This window comes from Lissotriton vulgaris, chromosome 5 (assembly GCF_964263255.1).
Source record: "Lissotriton vulgaris chromosome 5, aLisVul1.2, whole genome shotgun sequence".
Taxonomy (NCBI): Eukaryota; Metazoa; Chordata; class Amphibia; order Caudata; family Salamandridae; genus Lissotriton; species Lissotriton vulgaris.
The window spans coordinates 1881825579-1881850561 of NC_141693.1; the positions used below are offsets into that span (position 1 = coordinate 1881825579).

Genomic DNA, 24983 nt, shown 5'->3' on the forward strand with positions numbered 1-24983 from the left:
ATAAGGCCATACCAAAAGGAAACCTCCATGTGACAAGTAATGTAAACAGTGCTGCTGATGTTCGGCGTTTACTCTGAAGCACCTGAGCTCCAAAAAAGTGATTAAGTGCTTAAGAGTGAACACAGAAATCTTGACAGAGGGTACCAAAAGTATCCAGCTGGAAAGAGGACTTCCATGGGTAGGAAGTTTAGCAGTATCACATCCAACATCAATCCGGCCTCCTGGAGCCCTCATCAGCTGCATCCTGCTGCCTTGCTCTACTGAAGATATTGGACTTCCATATTTGAAGCTAAGGGCTGGATTCAAATTTCGCAAGACAGATATTCTGCATTGGCCTGGCGGAGGACTTAACGTCTGCCAGGTCCAGACTACTCTGCCTGGCAAGTTTAGAAATGATTGTCAAACCAACGGTTATTTAAAAAATATTGACCGATTCCGGTGAATGCTTTTTAAAGTTAAAATAAATAAAATAGCTTAACTTGCATGCACAGAAGACGCTGCAACCACCGGTGCCTTGAACAAGGAAAGTGGTTAGCACCAGAGATTTTCCAGCCAGGGCTTGTGAATTGGCATGACTAACTCCTATTCTGTACCAGATTCCTTGGTACATATCTAGAGGTCATTGTTGTACTTGTAGCCACAGCAGTGGGTTAATGTCTACAGGGGATCACCTGAGGTACCAATGCATACTGGAACTTAGGCATTTGCTAATGCTCTAAAGAGTAGAGAAACAGCTAATCTGGCAGTGGATCACCTGTGCGGTTCTTCAGATGGAGAAAGGCAGCTCTTACGTTTCACATCTCGCTCCCATGGGCAAGGCCACAACGGTAGCCTACCTCACTAGTAATATGACCCAACCCACCACAAACATCGGTCATGTCGATAGGGGACTGCCATATTGTGTCCGCACATGAAACAGGGCCTGAATGCAGGCAAAAATAATAAAAGAGGACACAATATCCAAATGTTGAGAAAAACTTTATATATGGGAGAAAGAAACTGACTTCCTGGTGTGACATCCAGTGATGGCAAAATATTCTTGATCTAGACTGCCATTCTGGGATATATTTAAGAGTGGACGAATCTATAGGAAGAGGTACGTTGTCTATAGCAGTTATGTCTGTGTAGAATTCTCCACCTACGGCCCCAGGATGGATTTCAGATGTCCCTGTGCAGCAGTGAGGCTCTCTCTATAAACTCTGATCTCCTGCTCAGGCCGTGCATCAGGCACAGTGTTATAAATAAGTCTGACATAGATCCTTCTGCTTCAACCCTAAAGAGGCAACACAAAATTACCCACCTCCGGAGGAACCGGGTCACTCACCTCCAAATCAGTTTCTTTCTCATTTTCTTCTGATGTTAATCTCCTCGAATCTTCTAGCCTTGTTTTCATTTTATCTAGTCTATTCTGCACCTTTTTCTGGGAATAGAATAGTACATGATTTTAGTGATTAAGCTAAAGTTACTGACCATAGCAGATATAAATTCAGTCATTCCAGCCATCACTTGATATTCTTCTCACTTATTCAAACGAGCATTGGCAAAGCCAATAGATCTTGGCAATCATAGAGCTGTAGGCATTGTCAATGTTCATGTCTTTTAGCTAGGAGGTATGGAGTGGAGTAGATGTATGTGGTGTGGAATGGAATTAGAGCATTAGTTTTAATATACAAAGCAATGTCGAGATGAGAAAGCATGCCTAAACAGGGAGGAAGAGAGCCTCCAAGTGTAAACGGATAAAAAGTGAACTGCGAGACTTGGCAAGTGCGCCTGAATACTTTTGTGTGTCCCACAAGCCATGTAAACATCATATAAAAGCACTTGACATACACAGACATGTTACACATTTGCAATTAGAAAATTTGATAGCCAAGATATGAAAGATGCATTTGGTGCTAAAATACAAGCTTGCTGGTATAAGTAGTTTAGGTACAACACATGCTGAGGGTACAGGCGTTTAAGACAGTCGGTCTTTTACTTCATCATCTAAAACCAGATGTGGGCGAACCAACAAATGAACAGGGAGAGGCTAGCAAAAGGAGCCCTTGCACGAGCCAAGCCTGGAAAATATTTGGCATATAAATCATAGAACAAACATCAGGTGAAAATATGATCAATCTCATAAAAATTCAATCACGTATTTAACAGGCTGAAGTATTTCACCTTAAAACCTCAGATTATACAAACGCATTAAGCAGTATGTATTAAAAGTGACAATTTTTAAACAAGAAACTTATCTCAAACATCAATTGTATTAGAGAACTAAGAGGCAAGTCAAATGGCCTAAACTTAGTGAAGAATTTTATTATAGAAGTAGAATAAGGAGGCCCGGTAAATTTAAAATATGTGCCTATCATACAGTTTGTGAGTACGTCAACCAGGAATTATAACAGGTTTTCTTTTTCACACTGAGCAGTTCAGGTATAGTAAGATAGATGGGTATCATTTTTCTGTCCTATTTTACTTCTACATTTTGTACACATATTGTATACAATTCTTGGCACGCAAGTGGTGGCATGCAGAAACCACATTCAAGCTTGGTTAATTTTTGTCTTGAGAATCTATGAATATTACAAACCGAGCCTGAGCAAGGCATCCAGGGCAATCTTTCAGTAGCTTGCCCACCAGTATCTAAAACCACCAAAAACTTGAGTATGAAATGTGTATTTAGTTAATTAGTTAACATTGGAAACTATAGCTAAAACGTGGAATTACTGTTATTTTCATTTAATACATACCTGACCCGATTTTGAGAAGATGGCATTTTCTTGACAGGTCCATTTGGCAGCTTGCACCAGGTACGTATAGCCCTGCCCAGCTCTCAATGCCATACAGAGCCATACTACTGCGCGTAGCCCGATTTTGCAGAGGTTACTGATCACAGCCGCCCTCCAAACAAACACATGCCAACCGTCGCACAGCAACAGAACGAACACAGACCCAACTATATGCTCTCACCCCAGGGTTTAAAAATGTGGTCACCTGCATGGGCTCTGTTTTTGTTAAAGCGTTTCATCTTTTTCAAATCATAACAAGTTGCTGTTACCCGGAATAACCTTCTCTTCCTGCCTCTCGAAGAGCAGAGGGATGCATAGGTAGGAGAACTGCCTGTGATCAATGGTTTGCTTTAAGGAAGCACAGATGTTACTATGGCCACAGAGGGAATTGTTGCATTACACGGAGCCCGCAGGGGGAACATTTGAATAAAGCTAACAAAACAAAAAGCGATAAGGGGGGGGGTGGTATGTCTGAACCACGCACGCTGTTGCATCGCAGGCATTACAATGAATGAGTCATTACCATGCATGGGGGCTGGGGACATGGAACAGGCGCCCTCTGAAAACAGCGCCTGACGTTTGATCTCGGTCTTGTTCTTTGAATACCCAGCAAATGTGACGAGATACGAACAAGATTTACAAGCCGTTTGCACAAACAGCGCGGAGCTTAAAGTGAGTGAAAACAGGCCTGATCGTGTGAATTGCTTTTCAACAAAGAAAAAAGTAGTTCTTAAAACAGATGCTAGATTGTGACCAGTGGATTGATACAGCAATTTGTAACTGCTCTCAGGGAGGGCAAAAACACAGGAAGAGGCATGATGCACACATGCCATGGACAAATGGGGAGAAAGAATAGGGGAGGGACGATGGAGCAAGCAAATGGGAAGCCTATGGACGGGCTGAAGCCCACACAGTATATAAAACATGTCTTGAAGAGACAGCGCAAGCGATATCTAGCCGAAACCTAAAAAAGGACAGAACCATCTGGTACTGTGCAGCTAGAAAGCGAAATATAGAGAGAAACACGAGAAGGAAACTATCTATACTTTTGCTCCGTTTTTATTAGGTCTCGCCCACGCAGCGCACATGCGCTGCATAGGCAAAAAAGCCCTTTTCCGATCATCATGGCTCTTCAGCCAAACACGTGCACGCGTTCCATTGTCTTCAATAGAAACGCGTGCAAGTGAGGCGTTTAACTTGCGAGAGCGCGCGCCACCATATGGTAGCAATTATCGCTCCCGTAAGTAAATCGTGCAGGCCCCCCTCCTCCCCGCCTGCTTCTAGCACGCACACACAACTCTAGGGCTTGTTTTTATTTTTTTTACTTTAAGCTCGAGGCGCGCGTGTGGCCAATGCTTGTTTTTATTACAACTTAAAACGGCATAAACACACGGCTGTGGGTCTGTAGACGCGCTCCGGGTAGAGCCGCTAGTCCACATGGAGGCGGCTGAGACTGCAGTGGGCTCCGTTGCTTCTTAGCCACCCTGAAAGGGTTTATTTGTGGAAGGAAATGTTATGGAAACCCTTGTTCGCGCCGTCAAGAAATGCGAGCAGGAGTTTACAGAAACCCTATTCTCGACTGTATAAAGATTTTGAGTTACTGTCCTTTTTTCCACTGGCACAGCTCAGCGATATATAATTAATCTACACATTTTAAACACACTTTTGGCTAGGCTGCAATTTCAGCAAATGGTTGCAAGCCTTCTTCTCATTCGAAGTGACAACCGAGAACTACAATAACCAGAATGCATCAGACTCCGGCGCGCTGCCCTCATCTGCTGTCAGTCCTGCAGATGCTGCTGACATCTGGACACCTCTGTGATCCGCCTTCCTCATGTGGATGGAGAGTTGGAGCAAGGTTCCTTCCCTGCTGTAGCTCTGGCCAAGACCCATTCAATGTTTACTCGGGCTCGGCCTTGAAACCGCACCGGGTCTGCATGATTAAAACTGATTTTCATGCTTCTAGGGTTGCTACCCAGCGAACGGTTTACGATGACAATCTGAGGCGGCCATTGAGCACAGGGAAGCGAAAGCAGTTTATGTTTTCCAAAGCAAGCATCCATCATTCTTTAGCCCTGGTCCAAATCACGTTTTAATTTGGATTGCTCTAAACAAAACACGTCAGGTAACTAGTGCAGAAAAGGCCTTAAAGAGTGCTGCAATTTATTTGCAAACCGGAGAACTTGCTGTTTGCATGAAGGAAGGAAAACTCCACTTCTGTTTTTTATTTGAAAAGTTGCTCTTTTAATCTCTAGGATTACTATAGCTGCCCCAGCGGCTACGTACCCGATTGCTGCAACTGCTGCCTGGTCTGCGCCGCAGGCGAAGGGGAGGCCTGTGGCCGCAAACAGGACCCGCCGTGGGGGGACAGTCTGGAGTGCAAGTACCCAGCAGGGAAGCGCATGGCCAAGGGCGTGTGCCACTGCAAGCTGAAGTCCAAGGTGTGTGGCAGCGATGGACGGGCCTATGACAATGTGTGCCAGCTGAAGGTGGAGACCCGCAAGGCGCTGCAGCAAGGGCAGGCAGCCATCCTCCAGTCGCAGAAGGAGCCTGTGAATCAGGTAAGGGTTTTACCACCGGGCCTTATCTGCAATCTGCTCTTAGTATTGTTGCCAAATGTTAATAATGGGAACTTGTACCTGGGGATAAGTGGGTCCAAAGTATACCACTAACTATGGTCTGAGTGGACCTTATTCTTTAAGCCACCATTTACTACTTAATTGGCAGATATTTTGGTACGGAGAAGTGTGGGATGGACAGAAGAGGGCTATGCATGATGAGGATCTTGGACAACAAGAGAGAAATAGGTGACATTATAGCCAATTGTTTTTTAAGCCGAAGCGTACTAGGCAGAACAGCTGTCTGGTCCATAAAGATATCTTGGAGACATTCTGAAAGCTTTCCTCGGAATGCATTCCACACATTGCTTACCATTGGCTTTGTGATTTGTAAATCACATTTGATTGCTTTCTTTTTGCTGGGTTTATTTGTTTTAGGGTGTCTAGCATGTCTTTGTCCTTCCCCTGGAGCATTGGCATAGCCAATAGGTGTTGCCTTTGGGACCTTATAAGTGTTTAGCCATGTAACAGTTAATGTTGTTGCACCAAGGATATTGTGCTGCATAACTAAATACTTAGAAAGTCCCAAAGCGAGACCTATTGGCTATGCCAATGCTGGTCTAGATTGCATTGCTAATAATCAGGCAAAAGCTGCTGTAAATGTGAGAAGAAAACTGGACTAGAACTCAAAACGCACTGAATCTTTTAACTAGAGGAGACAGAGCCCAGACTTCTAGTCAATCAATAAATCAATCAATCTTTGTTTGATTCACATGAAGTGTATCATAAAAGAGTACATCAAAATTAAAATTTCATAAAAGCAGATACAAACAGATAAAATGAATTAAAAACGGAAATTCATTTTACAGTATAACCAAGAGTTCATAAGTCAACATATTGCTAGGATCAATTTTCTTCATACTTGGGTCGACATAGAAATCTTGCAAATACCACACACGTATAAAGATTTGGAAGCAATTGCAAGTATAAAAAAGCCAGCCTACATTGTTTAAAATTGGGTGATTTCAATAAAGGTACAATAAAAGAACTTCTCAAAACCGAATAGAATTTACAAAAAAGTTCAATGTGCCTGGTTGATTGATTGGATGCATTATCACATGGACAGCGTTGTAAATCATTTGACCAATCATTGGGTTTAGGAAATTATCAGGCATTGGAAAATATTTAATCTAAAACGTGTTAAAACAAATCTGTGTTGAGCATTAAGAACATTAAAAAGATATGGTTGCATGGAAAAAGTGGACAGGACCATTTGATTATGTTTCTCAGTCGATTTAGCCAGTTCCACGCATAAACGCAAATCCTCCAGGTGATTTAGACACTATTTTTATTCCTTTCCTTGGCACATTTAACAGGGATATTCTGGTTGCTCATAAAATTCCGGACGGCCCATATCTATCAGAAAATGCTAGATAAACTTTAACCAGGGGATTTTTGGGGTCATTTCAGAATCACAGCAATCCTTAACTAGGTCACGATTCAAATCCATGTTTTCGGAGGTCCATATTTTGTGCCATAACAAAAGTGTTTGGATCCTCACCAAATCGGTTAGATAATTGGTCCCCAATTCTGAGTGACATACATGATTTGAGCAGCTGGAGGGAAGTGCCAAAACATTTTTTTAAGAAGGCATTTTTCACTGCCTGCAACGATTCTACATTCGCATATCCCCAAACATCTGAACCATACATTGCAATTGTTCTACATTTTGCATAGTAAATAGATAACCTTTCTTTTAATTGGATTCTCACTATTTCCTAGCAAAATTGCAAACAACCGAAATATATCTCAGAAATTGCAACAATCTAGATTCAATTGCACTTTTCAAAGTACCTTCACTGTCAAATAAAATCCCCAGATAGGAGAATGTTTTAGTCTGGGGTAGAATTTTATTCCCTAAATAAATATTGCAACATTTCGCTCCCCCTTTGCCCACTTTCATAACACATGTCTTTTTTTTTTTTAAGTCTTTATTCGATCTATGTACAAACAGATCATAAAAGCTCAATATTATGGGATAGGTCACAATAAATAAGTTATATAAAACCAAAGACCTTTAAAAGATTAGATAAAAAAACCTTATTTAGCGCTTTATTGGGTAAAATCAAGATTGTCCGTACATTTTAATCTATGAATACTAAAAATTCATTACACTGAGTCCATCGCCCTTCTCTTTCTCCAGCAAGCCCACAAGAAGACGAACCATAACACAGACGTGGGGATTGGGAAGAGCTTTTAAAAAGTATAGTGCCACCCGGCATTGCAAGAAATTTTGACGCCTTAAGGTTGGGAGGAGAAACCTCTCTTGCAGTGTGATAAAGCCTACAAAACAATACTAAGTGTAGGTCAGACTGGGGAGAACAATTGTCACACGGGCAGGAGCCCAAATCTGCATGCTTCTACCTCTTCCCTGGGAACCCGAACATCAGGGGAATCCGATTCAGTCAAAAGCGCAACAGAATGAAATGGTGTTGTGCTACTGTAACATGGGAGAGGCAACAATAGCCTTCCTCCAGTCTTGGCGGAATTAAATCGTAGACTGCAAGCGCATGTAAATGCCTGTTCTTTTCCCTGCAATCGCAATTTGCCTTCTGTGCATGAAGATAAATATATTTCTGTTTGGAGACTTTGCTGCATAGTGAGGGGTCCCTAAAAAGTTCTCCCCGCCCTATTGCATTTAGGTCCGCCTCCACATAGCTAAGCCAGCCAATTCGGCTATGTCTCTCGAGCCCCAAGCAATCACCAATTATGAGTTGGGTTAGTTTGGCAGTTTTCCTTCGTCAAATCGAAAGCCACAGAAGAATGGGCGCCATTCTGATAGAGTTAACAAAGAAAGGGAGGTCCAATTCGAGATGCAGGATATAAATGGGTGTTGAAGATGGCAACGAAACCCTTGACTTAGGTATTTTCCACTTTCTGCATTTGGTCGATTTGTGCCATTCCCCAAACTCCAGCCCCATAGGTTGCTGCCGCTTTTGTTTTGGCTTGGTAGATCATTTTAATTGTTTCCAAAGGACTGGCTCCTAATTTCTTAGTGAACCAGCGTCACAGAAGCGCAATCCTGCGCCGCAGTACAGTATTGCAGTATCCTGACAGGCGCCGGGAGTGGGCCGCACCAGCAACAAAGAGTAGAGGGGCGCAATTACCTTTTGAGAGCTTGTTTCCTGAGGCTGCACGAAGGGGCTGAGTCCGACCACGAGGAAGTAGGTGTGGCCGCGGGGTTCTGGATGTGTGGCCGAGGGGTTCTGGATGTGTGGTCGTGGGGTTCTGCAGACGACCCGAAACCGGCGCGACAGACTCCTGGCATTCGTGTGTGGAGGACGGACGGGGCTGCCTGAAGGGGACGGTCCCAACAATGTCAGTGCACGCATCTACTCCGGCCTCCATCCCCAGGGTATTAAGGAGTCAACACTCTTTTGAGGCCTTGCATGACCTTAAGATGGCGGCCGGCAGGTAAGAATGCTCCGGAGCAGTCTGTTTTTTGGGCACTGGGGACTCTGAGATGGCCTTAGGGGGCAATCAGGAAAGGCGCCTACAGAAACTTCTTTCTGCCTGAAGGGAGACGAGATAGCGCCCCAGGGGCATTCAGCTGACCCGCGGAGGACGCCGGACCTTAACATGGCCGACGCCTAAACTGCTCCAGGTTCGGTAATTGATGCCGAGCTGTTGTAAATCAACGGCGCTTGGGTTAAGCATTAGCAGAAGACATGTTGTATTTGGCCATTGTCGTAGCAATTGAACCGACTCCATTTTGTATTTGTGGCGACCATTTTGTATGCCATACATTGCCATGTGCTCACCACGAGTTTTGTCCTACCTCCTTATTAACTGCACTTGGAATCTGCCCAGCAACAGGCTATAATTAGCATCCTTTGTGTGTTAGCGCCTGCCCAGTAGAGTCCACATCTGTTCGTGATTAGTATCAGATAGGAATGTGCTTCTGGGGGTCTCAAGAACCGTTAACTCCACCCATGTATCGATTGTGTTCTGAAATGTCCTTATATGGTCATGAATCATGCTCCATGTTTGTACCGCCTTCTTTTGAGCCCCCTCTTTGTGTATAAAAGGGGCCATGTGCTTTAGTTCGGTGTGCTACTCTAGGAATGTGCTTCTGGGGGTCTCAAGAAGCATTAACTCCACCCATGTATCGATTGTGTTCTGAAATGTCCTTATATGGTCATAAATCATGCTCCATGTTTGTACCGCCTTCTTTTGAGCTCCCTCTTTGTGTATAAAAGGGGCCATGTGCTTTAGCTCGGTGTGCTACTCTATGCAATACTGAAGGGTGTTGTGTGGACTGTAGTACCACCTTTAAAGGTTTAATAAACTATGCTTTTGTATTTTCCAGTTTCTGTGCCAACTTCTTCCTATGGTCCAAGAACTCTGTGCAGAGAAGGGTGAACCCCTTGCACTGGTAGGCCTAGCTGAGGCTTGCTTACTTCAGAGCAGGCCCCCGCGGCAGGAGAAGACGCGAAGGACTGGATCACTGCTGCTTCACCTGAGTCCCTACATCTTTGGGGTGTTGGTTGCAGCGCATATGCCGCCCAAGAAAAACACTAACAACGTTTTGCGCTACTTCCTGGCGGGTGATAAAGATCCCCCACTTCCGGATTCCCCCCTAAAAGCAGAGCATGGCGCTTACGTGGGTAGAGATGGTGGCTACACTGCGAGACTTTAAAGCGGACCTCTGCATAGAGATCAAACAAGATCTGCGGACCTCTATAGATCAGCTAAAGGCGGACCTCTCCGAGAAGATGGTGTCTCTGCGCCAAGACGTTCATACAGTGGGCACCAGAGTGCTAGAAGTGGAGGAGCGGACACAGGATCTGGAGACCAGAACCACCACACTACTTGACACCCAACGAGATCTAAGGGCTCAACTCCACCAAGCCATACTCAAAGTGGAGGACTTGGAGAAAAGATCCCGGCAGGAGAACGCTCGCATCCATGACCTGGAAGAGGGCGCAGAAGGGTCGGATTTGGAAGCATTCATAACTGGCCTCTTCGGGTAGATCTTATCACCCCACCAGCTAAAGATTAAAATCAAATCGAGCCCATGGAGTGGGGACTGCACAGCAGGGGGATCGAAGACGACCACGAGACATCCTGGTTAAGCTGCACACCTTCAAGATAAAAGAGGCCATCCTGAGTGCAGCGAGGAAGAAGCCTGACATCTCCTTCCAGAACTTCAAGTGCTCCATATTCAAATGATTTGGCGCCTGACACCCTTGCACGACAACAACTCCAGAGGTCCATCACCGCCAAGCTGAGAGATGAATACATCTGCTATCACTGGTCGTTCCCCTTTCGGCTTGGCCCTTTAATACAAGAGTAAAATGATCAAAGAAGCAGCAATGGAGCTAAGGTGAAAGCGTTGTGGTAGTGACCACTACCTAATCAACACACAATGACAATCTCTGAGCATACTCCTGATCCCCATCCTGACAGCGGAGTCCGAGCACTATGTCTGACGCCCGGTGGAGCTGCTCTGTTCAGCTATTGAGGAGATCGGCCTTGGTTCATCCCCTGACCGTCACCTATCCAGCCGGACTTTGGGCACCATTTTTCTCCCCATCTCCCGGTCTTGCCCCCCCTCCCATCGAATTTCTGTGACTCCGCGTTTTCCTTGTCTCCTATCTATCGGTTCCTATTCAGCATTCTTTCATTCTTGGTCTACTTTCTTGCTCCTATCCCTGCTCACCTGAATCTTTCCCCTTGCCCGCTTCAGCGCCTAGCTCCCTGTCCTTTTGTGCCCTTTGACGAAGCACTCCTTCTCTCCTTTTTGGGAAAAGATCCAAGATATATAAGCTGGAGTCTCAGCATACAAGCTGAGAGAGTCCACTGCGCTTAGGGAGCCTCTCGCAACAGAGATGGGAAAATGATACCACTCCCCCTGGGTTCACAGCTTACTGGACTTTGGGCGCAGCTTTGACTCGCCTACCGGTTTGTGTCCCAGTCACCCTCCCCCCTCCTCTTGCCTTGCCATGACTCTAATCCTCCCCTCCTCTTTCCCTCCTCCACTCTGTCTACTTCCCTTGCTCTTCCCACCACTCCCCGGAATATCTCCCCTTGCCAGCTTTTTCCCCTACCTATATGTTTCTTTTTGTTTGTCTCAACCTTTCTTGTAACTTAAATTGCCATGCTCTAATAACTGTGTAACCTTTGTAAAGCTGTAAACTGCAATTTATTGTCTGATACCCATGTAAAGCGCTGTGATACCTCCAGGTCTAGACAGCACTATATAAAACCTTTTAAATAAATAAAATAAATAAATAAAATCTCTCTCCATGCCTAGAGCTCTTGCTGCCACCAGTTTGTTCCAGGAGAGCTTACTATCAAACAGGATCCTCAGGTATGGGATGGAGTAAACCACCTCGATTTTCTTTGAGCCTTGATGGAAATATGGCACCTTTTCCCCTTTAGGTGCTCCCGCTATGATAATAAATTACTATATTTGTTCACTCGGAGGTCTAGTGAGGCCATAAATGGTAGGAGTATGAGGATATAAGGTTCTGAAGAGCTACCCCTGTTCTGGCAATTAAAACCGCATTGTCTGCGTATGAGAATATTGGGAGAGATATTATCAAATTTTGGCACATCTAAAGAGAGGCCGCCTCCACCCCATTGGTATAGATGGAAAAAAGGAACGGGGCGAGGACACAGCCCTGTCGGACACCCTTCTCGATCTTAAATGACTGCATGCATTCCCCGCTTCTGCCATACCGCACAGAGGCAGTGGCATTTGCATACAGCTGGCGAATAAAGCGGATGATGAGGAGATCAATCCCTATACCCTCCATCATGAGCCATAATTTAGGGCGAGACACAAATGTCTTGTTTATATTAATTCAAAGTCCTTAGTTTCCCATAAATAAGGTAAAACTCAAGGAGGCGTTGGAGAGCCAAAAGAGTGTGCGCCATGAGCAAACAGGAATTGGCAGTTTTTTTTTTTTACTTTGGCTATCTCATGTGCGGATCAACCACGAGTGATACACACGTTATTTATATAAAGATTAAATAAAAAGGGGGCGAGCACGCACCCCTGCAGGACCCCTTTTTCTATTCTAAACGGGCGACTACACTCTCCTTTAACACCAAACCGTACCCTTGTATAGCTATTTGCATACAAAATGTTTTAGAAATTCAATAATGGTACTGTTGATACCCATCAAACTCATCACTGTCCACAATTTCACATGAATAACACAATCAAATGCAGACGATAAGTCAAAAATAGTGTGTATAGATTACTCTTTTTAACCACATGGCTGCTGGCAGTTTTCCCGTCCTGTGCTGGAAATTGCCATTTTAGTGGCACCATGACGAGCTCAGCTCGTCATCAGCACACGACACCCGTGGGTGATGACGAGCTGAGCTCGTCATCAGCATCAAAAGGGTTAAGATATGCATACTTGGCCAGAAGCAGGTTCAAGTTAATAGCTTGCTCCGTAGTACCAATTCCCTGGCGGAATCCGTATTTTAGGTCGGATATCATATTCTTCCAACTTTGTAACCTGGCTAAAAGTATGCAACCCACTACCTTGACTAATGAGTCCAGTACGGAGATCGGTCTGTAGTGCAATGGACAATTTCGGTCACCTTTTTTTAAATATGGGCACAATTTGAGACTCTGCCTACGTCAAAGGGAACCCCTTATATTGATAGGATCTGAGAACATTGGTGAGAAGGGGAGCCCAGAGATAAGTATTCGCTTTAAATAGATCAACTGGAACGCCGTCTGGCCCCGGAGTCTTGTTTCCCCTACTTGAGCAAATAGCAAGGGAAACTTCTTCCAATGTAAAATTTAAGGTAGACCAATCCGGTATGGGAGCGAGCATCTGTAGGGCAGCCTCAGGACTTAGTGATGGAGGATAAGTTGCACTATTTGCGGTAATCGAATAAAGGTCAGAAAAATTTGCAACCCAATCTTCCTCAGTTACTGCAAACTCAATTTTTGGTGTATCAGAATTGCTGAGGAATGGGGAATTAACCTTGCAATAAAATGCAGTAGTGTCATTACTTCGGCAAGCCTTGTGCAATTTCTCCCACATCTCATCTTTTAGTGTTTTTTACGCTTCCTTAAGATAAGCCTATATTCCTGCCTCTAAAGTTGAATCTCCTCACTGTTTCTAGTTTTTCATTCCAATGCTCCTAGAAGTTTTTTGTGGGTCTCGCTACATGCATGGTCAAACCATCCCTTCATATTTTCTGTACCTGCCTTCTGCCATGATATGACAGTCCCTCTTTAATGGCGCTGGTTATTTGACCAAAGGATTCGCGATAGCGGAAACCTCCTTTGAAATATCCAGACATACATTAAAAGCACCTTTATGCTTCTGAATTAATTGCTCTAAATAGACAGTTGGATTGACCATCGACCAACGTAATGCAAACGCATTAATTCGGGAAAGCTCTAAATTCTTCATGGCTAAGGAATGGAAGGGGTCCCTCTGAGCTTTTACTGACCCAGGGTTTATCATTAAGCTCTGGGGTAGTGATCACTTAAGGCACAATCATGTAGGATAAAATTGCTAATATAAGTCGAGTAGCGAATTGGTAAAAGTAAAATGTCAACAGCACTTTTACCCATGGTGCCATCAAAAGTACAAGGTACCTCGATTGGAATATTACCAAACTCATTGCAAAAGCCTAGATCATGTTTGGAGATGAGCTCGTTGAGCTTCCTACCGTACTCGGAGTACAAAAAATGGGTAGTATCCCCATTTGTTGGTGAAATTACACCACAGATTGATTTGGAGGGCAATTTACATAATTGGATATTAAAATCCCCCAACCAGATTATTACTTTCTCCCCAGTCCCCTGCAGGAGGGTATTATCCAGGTCATTTTCAAGAGCGGACAATATGGCCAGTATATCCGTACCGCAAGCATTATTATAGAAATAAACTAGCAACACCATAAGTGATTCAGAGAAATCAACACTAACAATTTGATAAAAAGAACTGGTAGTCCCGAGATTTACGGAAGAGTAATCTGGTTTATTCGATACATAAATGCAGAGACCACCCCTATTTCTGCCATGTCTTGTTGGAATTGCCAGCAGGTTGTTAAGTTTTAAACCCATTTAGAAGACAAGCATCGATAACCCAGGTTTCTTGTAAACAGGCAATGGTAAAATTATTTATAACGCTTAGCCACTCTGGAAAATTGAGCTTGCTACGTTCCAAGAGAATACTGTAATACTAGTAAGGTCTTGTGGCATTGAATCACTTAATAGCTCTTTATCCTGCATTGATGGTGCCAAGGTCTTTAGATCTTCGGAGTTCATAACGGACTTCGAGTTCTCATCAGGAGACAGGGTGCCAGATCTTAGCTTTTTTGTTGGAATGGCATTTAGTGATTTTTCCTTTAGTCAGTCTACCCAGCAAGATTAGAAAGAGTGTAAAATCTATTTGAAGTGGGACTAGAGGAGTATTAACAAAGTTTGCACCAACAGCTTGGAGTGAATGTTGCAATGTGCCATGTGTTGGGGGGCAGAATGGGGTCAATACATTCAGCTGGCTATGACATTGTATGGGGTGTTTGTAGAAGAAACCGAGCGGGACAACCTTAATTTGTTCTTCATTTAGACGCAAGGATTTAAACCTGCCCAGTATGTCATTTACCAATCCTGGTGATTTGAAAGAGAGGACTATGCGATCACCCATGAACACTTTGGGGTCTCTACCAACCCACCCCACCAGTCTTGCCATCTTAAAATCTGCAAAAAGTGAGCCCCACCCCATCCCCATTTTAGAATTTAGCAAGTTGAGAGATGTATTTCTTAATGACTCCCATGTTTCATATTGGGGGTACTCTGTTGGTGGAACATCAGCCAGAATGACCATATAAGGAGTAACATCTGGTGGCAGATTTAATCTATCCCTATCAAAGGGAGAATATTTTGGAATTTTACCCCTGCATGCATGTTGGGTTCGGGGCTGGTTGAAGTCCCCTTAATGAGAACCCATCTCGATTCTATATCCAGACTTCCTTGTTTTTGAGTTACTGGTGTTGACATATCAATGTGGCGTAGAAGGTTGCTGGGTCACCCCCCGAGACGCCTTCTCAGTTTGCTGTATTAAGATTGTACGAGCTATGCCAGCAGTATTGACATTAGGTTCTTCCCTGCCAGTACTTACTAAACCCAATCTTTCCGTGCAAGATTATACAGCACATTCAACAGCTTTTAAACGATCAGTAAGGCTGGTTACAGAGGTTTTAATGAGATCTAAAAGTTCATGAACACATGCCACTAATGAAGAGCAGGCCAGGGAATCCAGTGGTGCAGCAGACAGACCCTTATTTAAATCCATCTGAGATTTTGAACATTGTCCTGTTTTCAAGGCAGTTCCCTTCTTTGATGGTTTCCCTTTGCCGTTACTCATGATCGTATTGGACTTTGCCAAAGTGGATTTGACGGTTTTGGAGCGCTTAGAGGGAGGACTAGAGCTTGAGGTAACGGGAATAGCTTTGATAAAAGTTTGGCCTGACGCATCTTTATTCACGGCATCTTGGCTGGTGGATTGAAGTTCGGGGATTATTTCCAAGTCCAAGGGAATTGGAATACATTTACTTAATGATTCAGCACCACTCTCAGTACATATTGTTACTGTTTCCTCCACACTTTATATTTGCTTTTCAATGGCTCCCATTGTTCCCGTTATAAAATTCATAATGGATTGCCGTGATTTGGTTAAAGCGGTGCTCTGTTTCCTTTTCCCCATGGCTTATTAAGGTGTTAAAATATGCTGCAGCTTTAAAAACACCCCACAGTATATTCTCGACACTAAAAACTTTAACAAACAGGGGAACAGGCACAGTTTAAAGGATGTTGATTACAGTACCTTTGCCAAAGTTTTCCTTTCGTACACCGGGAGCAGATGAACCTAGATCGTAGCAGAGTCTCACAGCAAAGAGGGGTGGCCCAGCCCAGCCCAGCCTCCTCCTGTCGCTGTAGGGCGCAGACCGGCCCGCCCTTGCACGGCCTGGGCATGCCGCACTCGTCCCGCGCTGTGGGAGCCGAAGCCTGCACTTAGGAGCCTCCTGGCGCGGAAACACGCATTGGCGCCTCCCCGGCGCTTAACACTACGGGAGATGAAGTACCCCTGTTGATGGCGGCAAGAGTCAAACAATACGGGCTCCCACGCTGCGGGAGACCAATCCTGCATTTAAGCGCCTCTTTGCACAGAAACGCGCGATGGCGCCTCCCCGGCCCTTAACACTTTGGGAGATGAAGTCCCCCTGCTGCTGGTGGCTGATGGCGGCAAGATTCAAACACGTGCTCCCCTCACATGTGCTATTGAGGGAACCCACAGGCCTTAAAAGGAAGCAAACATATGCTATAGAACGGATTCCTCTAGTTTACCAAGCGGATTGATCTTTAGCAAACCATGCTATTCCGATGCCTCATACAGTCCTGCCAAGTATCACGCATCAGGTGTGACGCTCGCTTATTTCAGTGCAATGTTCGCATCACCGCACTGAAATGCATTGTCACGCATTTTGCCACTCGCCAGCAGGCGCCACCAGCGGCGCCTGTGCACCGGCTCTGCTGCTCCGAGAGACATGCTGCCAAATGCTGTTTGCTGGGCTGAGTTCAATAAATAGTTAAATATCCATTTGCACTCAGCTCTGGAGTGGCTGAGAGCGCTACAATGTAACAAATCCGCCCAGCCGGCCGTGTCTTGCTGGCGCCGCACGGCTTTCCTTTGACACACACACTCAATCTCACCGCTGCCAATTACCAGGGGGTGGTGATGGGGATGCTCCATTGCCAAATAAAAGTCACCTGCATGGGCAATTCCTGCGCTATTTACAGTTTAAAATATTCTGATACAGAGGAGCCACCCACTCGTTGCCATGGGGATCCCTGCAAGTTTAATACTTTAGTCAGAAACATTGTTTACTCGTCAAAACAAATTGTGCTCCGACGCCCCGCCCAGACCCTTAGAGATCCACAGTTTCATTTCTCAGGCTACGGGCTGCTTTAATGTGTCAGAGGGGTCTTCCTCAATCAAAAACTATTAAGCGCCAACCTCACCCAGCCTCACGTGGAGGATCACAGTTAATTTATCCAATGTGGTCAGTGCCATGAGAGGTTGGGTGTCCCTTCCTCCGCGCCCTCTGGATTCTGGAGAAAGAGCAGGTCAAAGGCTGTGACCAACGTCATGTTTGAACAAACGTGAATCCACCAGCAACACTGACTCTAAGTAACTTGGTTTAGCAGTAATGCCACGTTTTACTGAATGTTGCACTCCATAATTGTGCATTTGTGACATTATTGTTTGAATTCCGTAATCTTTTTTCATGCTGCTGCGCTCGTGCGCCCGTAGGCTGTTGTGTTTGTTTGTGGCAGGGTTATACACAGCGCTATCACTGGATCAGATCACAGACAGATAGCATCTGCCGGGACATGCCACCCTGCTCTGAAGCCGCTGTGTCTTACATTCCCTAAAAGTATTTGCATTTTTATGTGATGTTTTTAGGAAACAGAGATAGGCCTCTTCTACAGTGCACGGAGTTGGTTGGTTATAGCGGTCTGAGTTAGTTAAAACTTATAGGAGAGTGCTTATTATGGGGCATGATAGAGCGCTGTGTGGCTGAGGCTGAAGGCATATCCAACCCTTGGCCTCTCTTCTCTGCAGAGAGATGTTCACATGCGTGCCAATTATGATTTCTATCTTATGTAAAGGTGTGTGATGGAGTAATAAGCAGATGCCAAAATATTGGTTGCATAAAAAGAAAAGCGTGTTTGAAGGTGAGGAAAGAGAGGGCGGGTAGGTGCGCGGTGAAGGGGGCAATACGCGTAGTGCTTGCAGGACACAGTGAAAAAATAAGAGGATGAGGAAAGAGATGATGCAATATATGCAGAATAAGGTTTTCAAAAAGATGCGGAGAAAAAGGGGGGACATGTGGCTAATGGTGAAAGGCTGCAAATTAAAGCATTGTGAAAAGTGAAACTCCGAAGACCAGCAGCCCTTTCACAGAGCTCAGTAATGGTTAATTACTGCTTACATTTACTCGCAAGAAAGTATCACTCAGTGTCGCTCATTTGACAGTAGAATTTCACTCATACGCAGGTCCACTGGAATTATGTGGCAAGGGAGGGTCAAATTATGCGGCAGGGTAGAGTAAATTATGAGTCAAGGAAAGGCAAATGATGCTGCATTATGCAGCACTTATTGTGATGGTACTACTTCAGTATTTTGTCATCTTTAAGGTTGTTAACAGTGTGTGGGCATTTGTTGTGCCTCATTAGTACCAGCTTAGCACCCTACAATAGCAATAAACTACATAAAGTTGACCAGTCACCCTTTGCAAAGGGCCTTCCACTGCTCGGCAACAGTGTTGTTGTGTTTTTACTAACTTCTGAACCATTTGAGGTAGAAGCAGCAGATGATGGATTATGGGGCAAATCTACAATTATGTGAAAATACCAGCACAATCACATAATTCCAGTGGCCCTGCTCATATCCACAGTTTCACCACCAAAAAGTCACACTTAAGCAGTCTGCACACTTGGCAGCTATGTTTCTAGTGATTTGCAGCAGTTTTAAGATATCTTCGAGTTTCTCGTTGCTCAAATGGGTGTAATTTCTCATATTTATAAGTTTCCCTTGTCTTCATTGCTTTATTTTTGCTTGCGAGTTTGTGTCACTCAAAGTCATTGAATGTCACTCATAACTACACTGACATTATGAAAATGTCACACATAAGCAATCTGAAACCTTGTCAGCTATGCTCGGTTCCCTTAAATGCCATTATGTAAGAACACAAAATGTGTCTCAATATAGTAATGGAGCACCAAGGACATAGTCCCAGAACATGCCCCAGTGTGGCCTTATTCACACAGGATTCTGAATTTGTACTTCTTTTCATGGCTCAATGGATATAGTTCACAAATAACCACGTGGTTCGAAATATCAACCTTCCAACACTTTCCAGAAATGTGGAAAAATCCCGGATGTCACAACATAAAGTAAAATTAGTGAAAGACTTTACCGATATATTGCCAGCGCCTGTGTACTCTGACGATGGGCTGGCCATTAAATCACCCTGGTAAACACAGGACTCTGGTCTGTATTGGCTTTGGATTCTGGGTCACTCCACTGCATGGTTCACTTGCCTCATAAGGCATCTTTATGGGTAGGCTGTTTCTAAATCTGTCCTCTGCATTGTAATTTGTGCTGAAACCCCTCCCTCCCTGTCACTTTGTAACAAACCCTGTTCCACACAGACCCTTCTGAACAGTTCATGTATACAGGGATGAACGAAAGACATCACAATCTGTCCCTGTTTTTCTGGTCATCTTAAGGATTTTCGAGGCCCCCATCCAAGATATACATTAAGGCCCCTGAAAGGAATACATTGGAGATTACCTATTTCATATTAATTCAAGCCTACATGACACCACATAAAACTGCTTATAAGTTAAACTTTATCAGGGGCATATGACATTGGCTTGAGAGATACAGGTAAGCAGAGAGAGAAAGAGGTTTAGGTAGATAAATAGAACAGAACAGACAGGAGGTCAAATAGAAAGCTAATTTTACCGAAGGTGGGTCCCTGGGCAATTACCAACATTGCCCAAGTCAAAAAACATCTCTACATCTGTATTCTACACGTTTTCCCGCATCCTCCTCTCTTAGGAGTAAAGAGTTAGTATATATTGGGTCTACAGGGAATCTAAGGAGTTGTACCACAATATCACAGCTAAATCACTAACCTACAGATGCCTCAAATATAATATTGACTTCTGAAGTATTATCATGGCAGCGAAAGTAACAGTAAATCTACAATTATGTGACAGTGGAGAAGACAAAAGTAAATGTATCAGAATCGAAATTTTCGCCACTACGTATCTATAGGTCAATATTTCAGGCAGTGAAGTGGCCCTCTGTTCTGTGGGGCTCATGGTATAAGATAAATTATTGTCCAGGCCTGTCGCAGGTATACTTTTTACTCAATGTAATCCCAGCCCAGTAACTTATTTTTGTGCATAAGTCTAGGAAACTTGCAGTATATCCTATCTTGGTTTCACACACCATTATATCATTATGTAGATCTGGTATTGTTGCAGGGATTCTGTTTGGAAACCATAGGACATCGGAATGTGGGGACTGAGGCTTCATACCACATCAGTACTTAAGGGCCCAAATCCACCTAGCTCATAGTACCTCAATGCACTCCTAACGTTCCAGAGTAACATGTGAATTGGCAACCTAGAACACAACACTCTAGTACGCAAGGAAACTGTGGAAACAGATCATCGCCTTTCTTTCTTTCACTCATGCATGCCCATAATAAACAAATAAATGCAAGAGGAAAGGTTACAATATTATTTGAAACTAACGTTCGTCTATTATGAAGCAGTTCTGCTGCGATTAGAGATATGCAACTAAGCAGAGCAATAAGCCGGATGAGCAAACTGTATACAATTGATAGTTCTATCTTGTTAACTCATATTTGTCTAAGCCTACCCTCAATAGGTGAGCACCAGATAGATCAGTGATCTCTGGGATGAGCGCAGATAAACAGGACACTGTTCGACCTTGTACGAAATGTCAGACCAAATCCCAAGAAGATGGACATAATAATGATAACAGGTGCAGCCTATTTCTAAAATAACAGTGTGGCATGAAAATAAATGTTTTATGTGTGGTGTGACAAGCAAATGTGGCCTAAAATGTGCAGTTTGGCATAATAAGGGGGAACTGCAATGGGCCTAAAATTGAACTTACTACAGTATTGTATTCAGGTGCTCTCCCATGGTGAGCACCAGAGAGCAACAAAATGCACATGTTTGGGACTTGAAACCCATGGAAAAGACTGCTCTCAGAGCACATTCTCACACATACCTTACACTCAACCTTTTTGGAACTAGCAGTATATATGGAGTGTAATGTGAAATTGGTCTCGTACTTCCATAAATATCATGTTTTGTTCTTCTCTTCAGTGTCTGAATACTCGTGAGATTACATGTTCTAGCTAATTAATCAAAGGTGAATAGTATGATTAAATCAGTGCTCATTACTTTCATATTGTTCTGGTCTCACAAATATGATAATCAAGCATACATGAACATATTTGTGGAAATTAATCAATGCAGATGATCAGTTTATGCTGAATCATTATTATGACTGTAGAGTTTCTAGAAAGCGGATATTTGTGGGTTACATTTTGTTGTCTATTAAAAAAACAATGAATAACAGAGTGAAAATATCAGAACGGGCATAACACCATTCATTTTTTCATGTTTATTCTGAAGGTCTTCAACAAAGCTCTGTAAAATCTTAGAACAACTGCGCTTAGAGGACTAAGGGGCTCAGAGGATCTTCACGCCAGGTGATGAGGGGAAAGGCACAATCACTCACCCACCTTAACAAAAGGCTACTGGGAAGTAACTGGCCTTTACTGGCTGTCTGCCCGATTGAATCATTGACTGGGTTTATCATACAGGCACATAGCTGCCTTTGTGAGCAGATAATAAAACACATTGTTCTGAAATCGGGTATCTGGGTTTAAACCATCTCTGAAACTCGGGATAGGTTTATTATTTACTAATGTACTAGAAACAGTATAGCGCTTAGGTAGCATGTTCGGGTGTTAGTGCTATAGAATTCATAGCCACAATGTTGGTTATTTATTGCTCTGTACACTACTTATAAATCTCCCTACCACATTAATGTTTATCTTCATTGTAGTTACAATTCATATTGTGTGCACTATATTACGGTTTTATTTTTTAAATGATTATTTTAAAATGTATATTCTATTTTCTAGAACTCTTAAAAGTGTGGAATGTCACTGCTCAGTGATTTAACGGGAGGCCTTGGCTCGCACACGGGCGATACAACATTTTTAATATTACCTGTGGGGAATACCTTTTGTATTAAAGAATGGTTACACGCGTTTTTGGGACATTTGTTTTCATGTAAGGGTAGTGAGCATGCTACACCGAGGATAAATGGATGGAAGGAGTAAAGTTGCTTGTGCAGCTTGGAACCTCATGCATGATGAGGTCAGCCACAGAGCTTGGGCAGAGAATCCTGCCAGCTGTGAGAACCCAGCGGTGCCTCTGTTGGACAGCCTTTGCCGTTGGATGTGGTGCTAAGAAATAAAGCTTTGCTTTCCTGCCATAACGTGATTGAAGTCCCCAAACCCACCCCCCCAGAACATTCTAAAAACTACCCAAACAGATACCCCACTATGAAAAAAATAGCAGCATCATAACACTTGAGAAAAGGTGTTACTTATTTAGCCAGAGAGGCAGGGTGATATCCAACACAAATCTTTACACTAAAAAATCCTTGAGGAATGCACGTTTCTTGGTCTCCCTAACACTCCTCCTGTGAGATGTTGGAGCACTTCAGCGAGCATCCTGTAAACTAAAATCCCCCACCCCACTCCCAACCTGTTGTGGGGTAGATGATGTCGGGGAGAAAGATCATGTGGCTGCCTAAGGACAGCGACTGGGGCCGGACTGAGAACCAAAACCGGCACTGGCAAAGTGCACGGCCGGTCCCCCCCAACCCCGGGGGTTGGGGGTGCGACCGCGCTCGTTGCCAGGGCCAGTTTTAAGGCAGATTTTGTTTCAGGGCTGTTTTTGCAGCAACGCTGCAAAAACGGCCCCTTATCAAAAACGGCCCCCAGGGGCCTAAAACCGGCCCCCACCCTTGCGGCGCACCGGGGGATTGCCCGGTGCCGGCAACAGCCAGTCCAGGCCTGACCGCTACCCTGCTCTTGTTCCATATACGTCCATTAAGCGGCTTTATGGCATTTATTGAAACATTTGATCACTTGCAGCTTCCTTGTAAACTTAGACCAAACCGGACACCCTTTGGGTGCTCTAACTTTTACAAACTCACCCACACTAACCTCCACATTCCTCACACTCTTGCTAGTCAAAATTTTCCTTTCTCTTATATGGAGCAGTAATCTCTTTCTCCCTCCATTCCCCTGGTGTATCATCAACAAAGCCCTTGTTCCAGAACGTGCAACCAGGACACATTCTTGTTGAAGGAGATCTTCCCTTGAACAATTCAAATGGATATTGCCTGTGAAGCCATGCAGGGAGAAACGATAGCCAGCCAACCTGTCAGCCAACTCTTTCTTCCAATCTAAACCATTCACTTTTGCCAGTTGTATACCCTCTTTTATTGTCTTGATAACCCTTTCTATGGCACCATTGGTTTCAGGGAGATACAAAGCCGATCTCTTGAGCTCAATCCCACACTTCTACAAATATGATTTTGTCTCATGGGAGCAGAATTGTACACCATTATCCGCAAGTAAAAACCGGGGAAACTCTTTTGAACACACTCTAGAGAATCCTGATCATAGCTGATGATGAAATGTCTGCGACCAGCAAAGGCAGCGCAGAGGAACGTCCCCTCACCCTCTAGCTCCCCTGGTCTTCCCCAAGGTCACTGCTCATGGGATAGATGTGATGGATCGAGGTGGCAAACACAAAATTTTGTGTACCCCGCTCAAAATTAATGTCCCATAACGTAATATTCACTAATTGCATGTTTTGTGAAAATAACCAACCATAGTATAAGCTGCACACATTATTTTTAGAAATTATTACACGTGGGATACTAACTTTGCTTGCATGTCGCAATAATATTAGCTAATATGTAATGTTATTGTGTTGTGAATTAATGTGCTGCCAAGCAATAAACAAAACACTATTTAAAGGTGCTTTTTGTACATGTTTTGTGTGGAAAGAGGGTCGATTATGTAAGTATATAAACGCTTATATGTCGATTAATTGTTAGGTACCAATGAATGGGTATATTAGTATGGTGGGTGGTAAACAGAATGGGCTTAAAAATCAATAATTACCATGAATTTGTGTTTCTTTCTATGATAGTTCCAAAATGAGGCCTGTGAGGCCTAGTGAGAAAATGGCCGCTCTAAGCTACTGCGAGTGGGTGTTGATCTGCGCAGGCGCGTCAAAGATTTCTGCCTGCGCGAGTGAGCTGACAAAGCTTGAGGGAAAGTTCAAGGCTACCTCACCCGGAACCTAGGCTGGGTGCCAAACATGAATGATCGGATGCCCAAACCATGGGAAAGAAGGGCAATGTTGCTAAAGTGTTATGCGCCTAGGCCACGGACTCTCTGAACAAGAGACTTATATTTTAGCTGAATCATGTGTGATAATGGTGTAATGGTGTAATGGTGAGGAAGAGCTCATCTACCCCGAATGTGTCCAATCAGAACACCAGATGGTGATGTTAGTTACTTTTTAGATAGATTAAGTTGTAGATTTAGTGTATAAAACCCCCTGATTTTGATTAGAAGGGGTCGCCTTTCCAATTTCTATCGGAGATGCTGCCAGTTTGCTGACCGATTTCTGGATGTAAGAACTCTAAGGAATTTTTCTTATTTGTTTGCTTTGCAGGACTGTTAGGATAAGATGAGGGTGATAGTCAGGGATGTTAGGAGAGATTGAATTGGAACTATCTGTTCTTTGCTAAACTTTACTGAATCCTATAACAGACGATTTTTCTGAGCTCTTAATAAAATGATCATTTTGAAATAAAGTTGAAGTTTTACTGAATAAAGAATTAATAAATGCTTAAATGTCGGACATACTAAAGGTTTTGCTTTTGAATAAAAA

The 24983-nt window shown here is 43.8% G+C and overlaps 1 protein-coding gene across 1 annotated transcript in view; it reads right to left on the reverse strand.

Moving 5' to 3' along the window:
• The window catches only part of LOC147717617 (E3 ubiquitin-protein ligase TRIM11-like), a 658037-nt gene that overhangs the window by 584109 nt on the left and 48945 nt on the right, over positions 1 to 24983 (reverse strand). The window contains exon 2 of the mRNA XM_086920534.1: positions 1325 to 1420. Within this exon, the coding sequence (XP_086776660.1) occupies positions 1325 to 1420 (96 nt within the window). The remainder of the gene's footprint in view (positions 1 to 1324; positions 1421 to 24983) is intronic.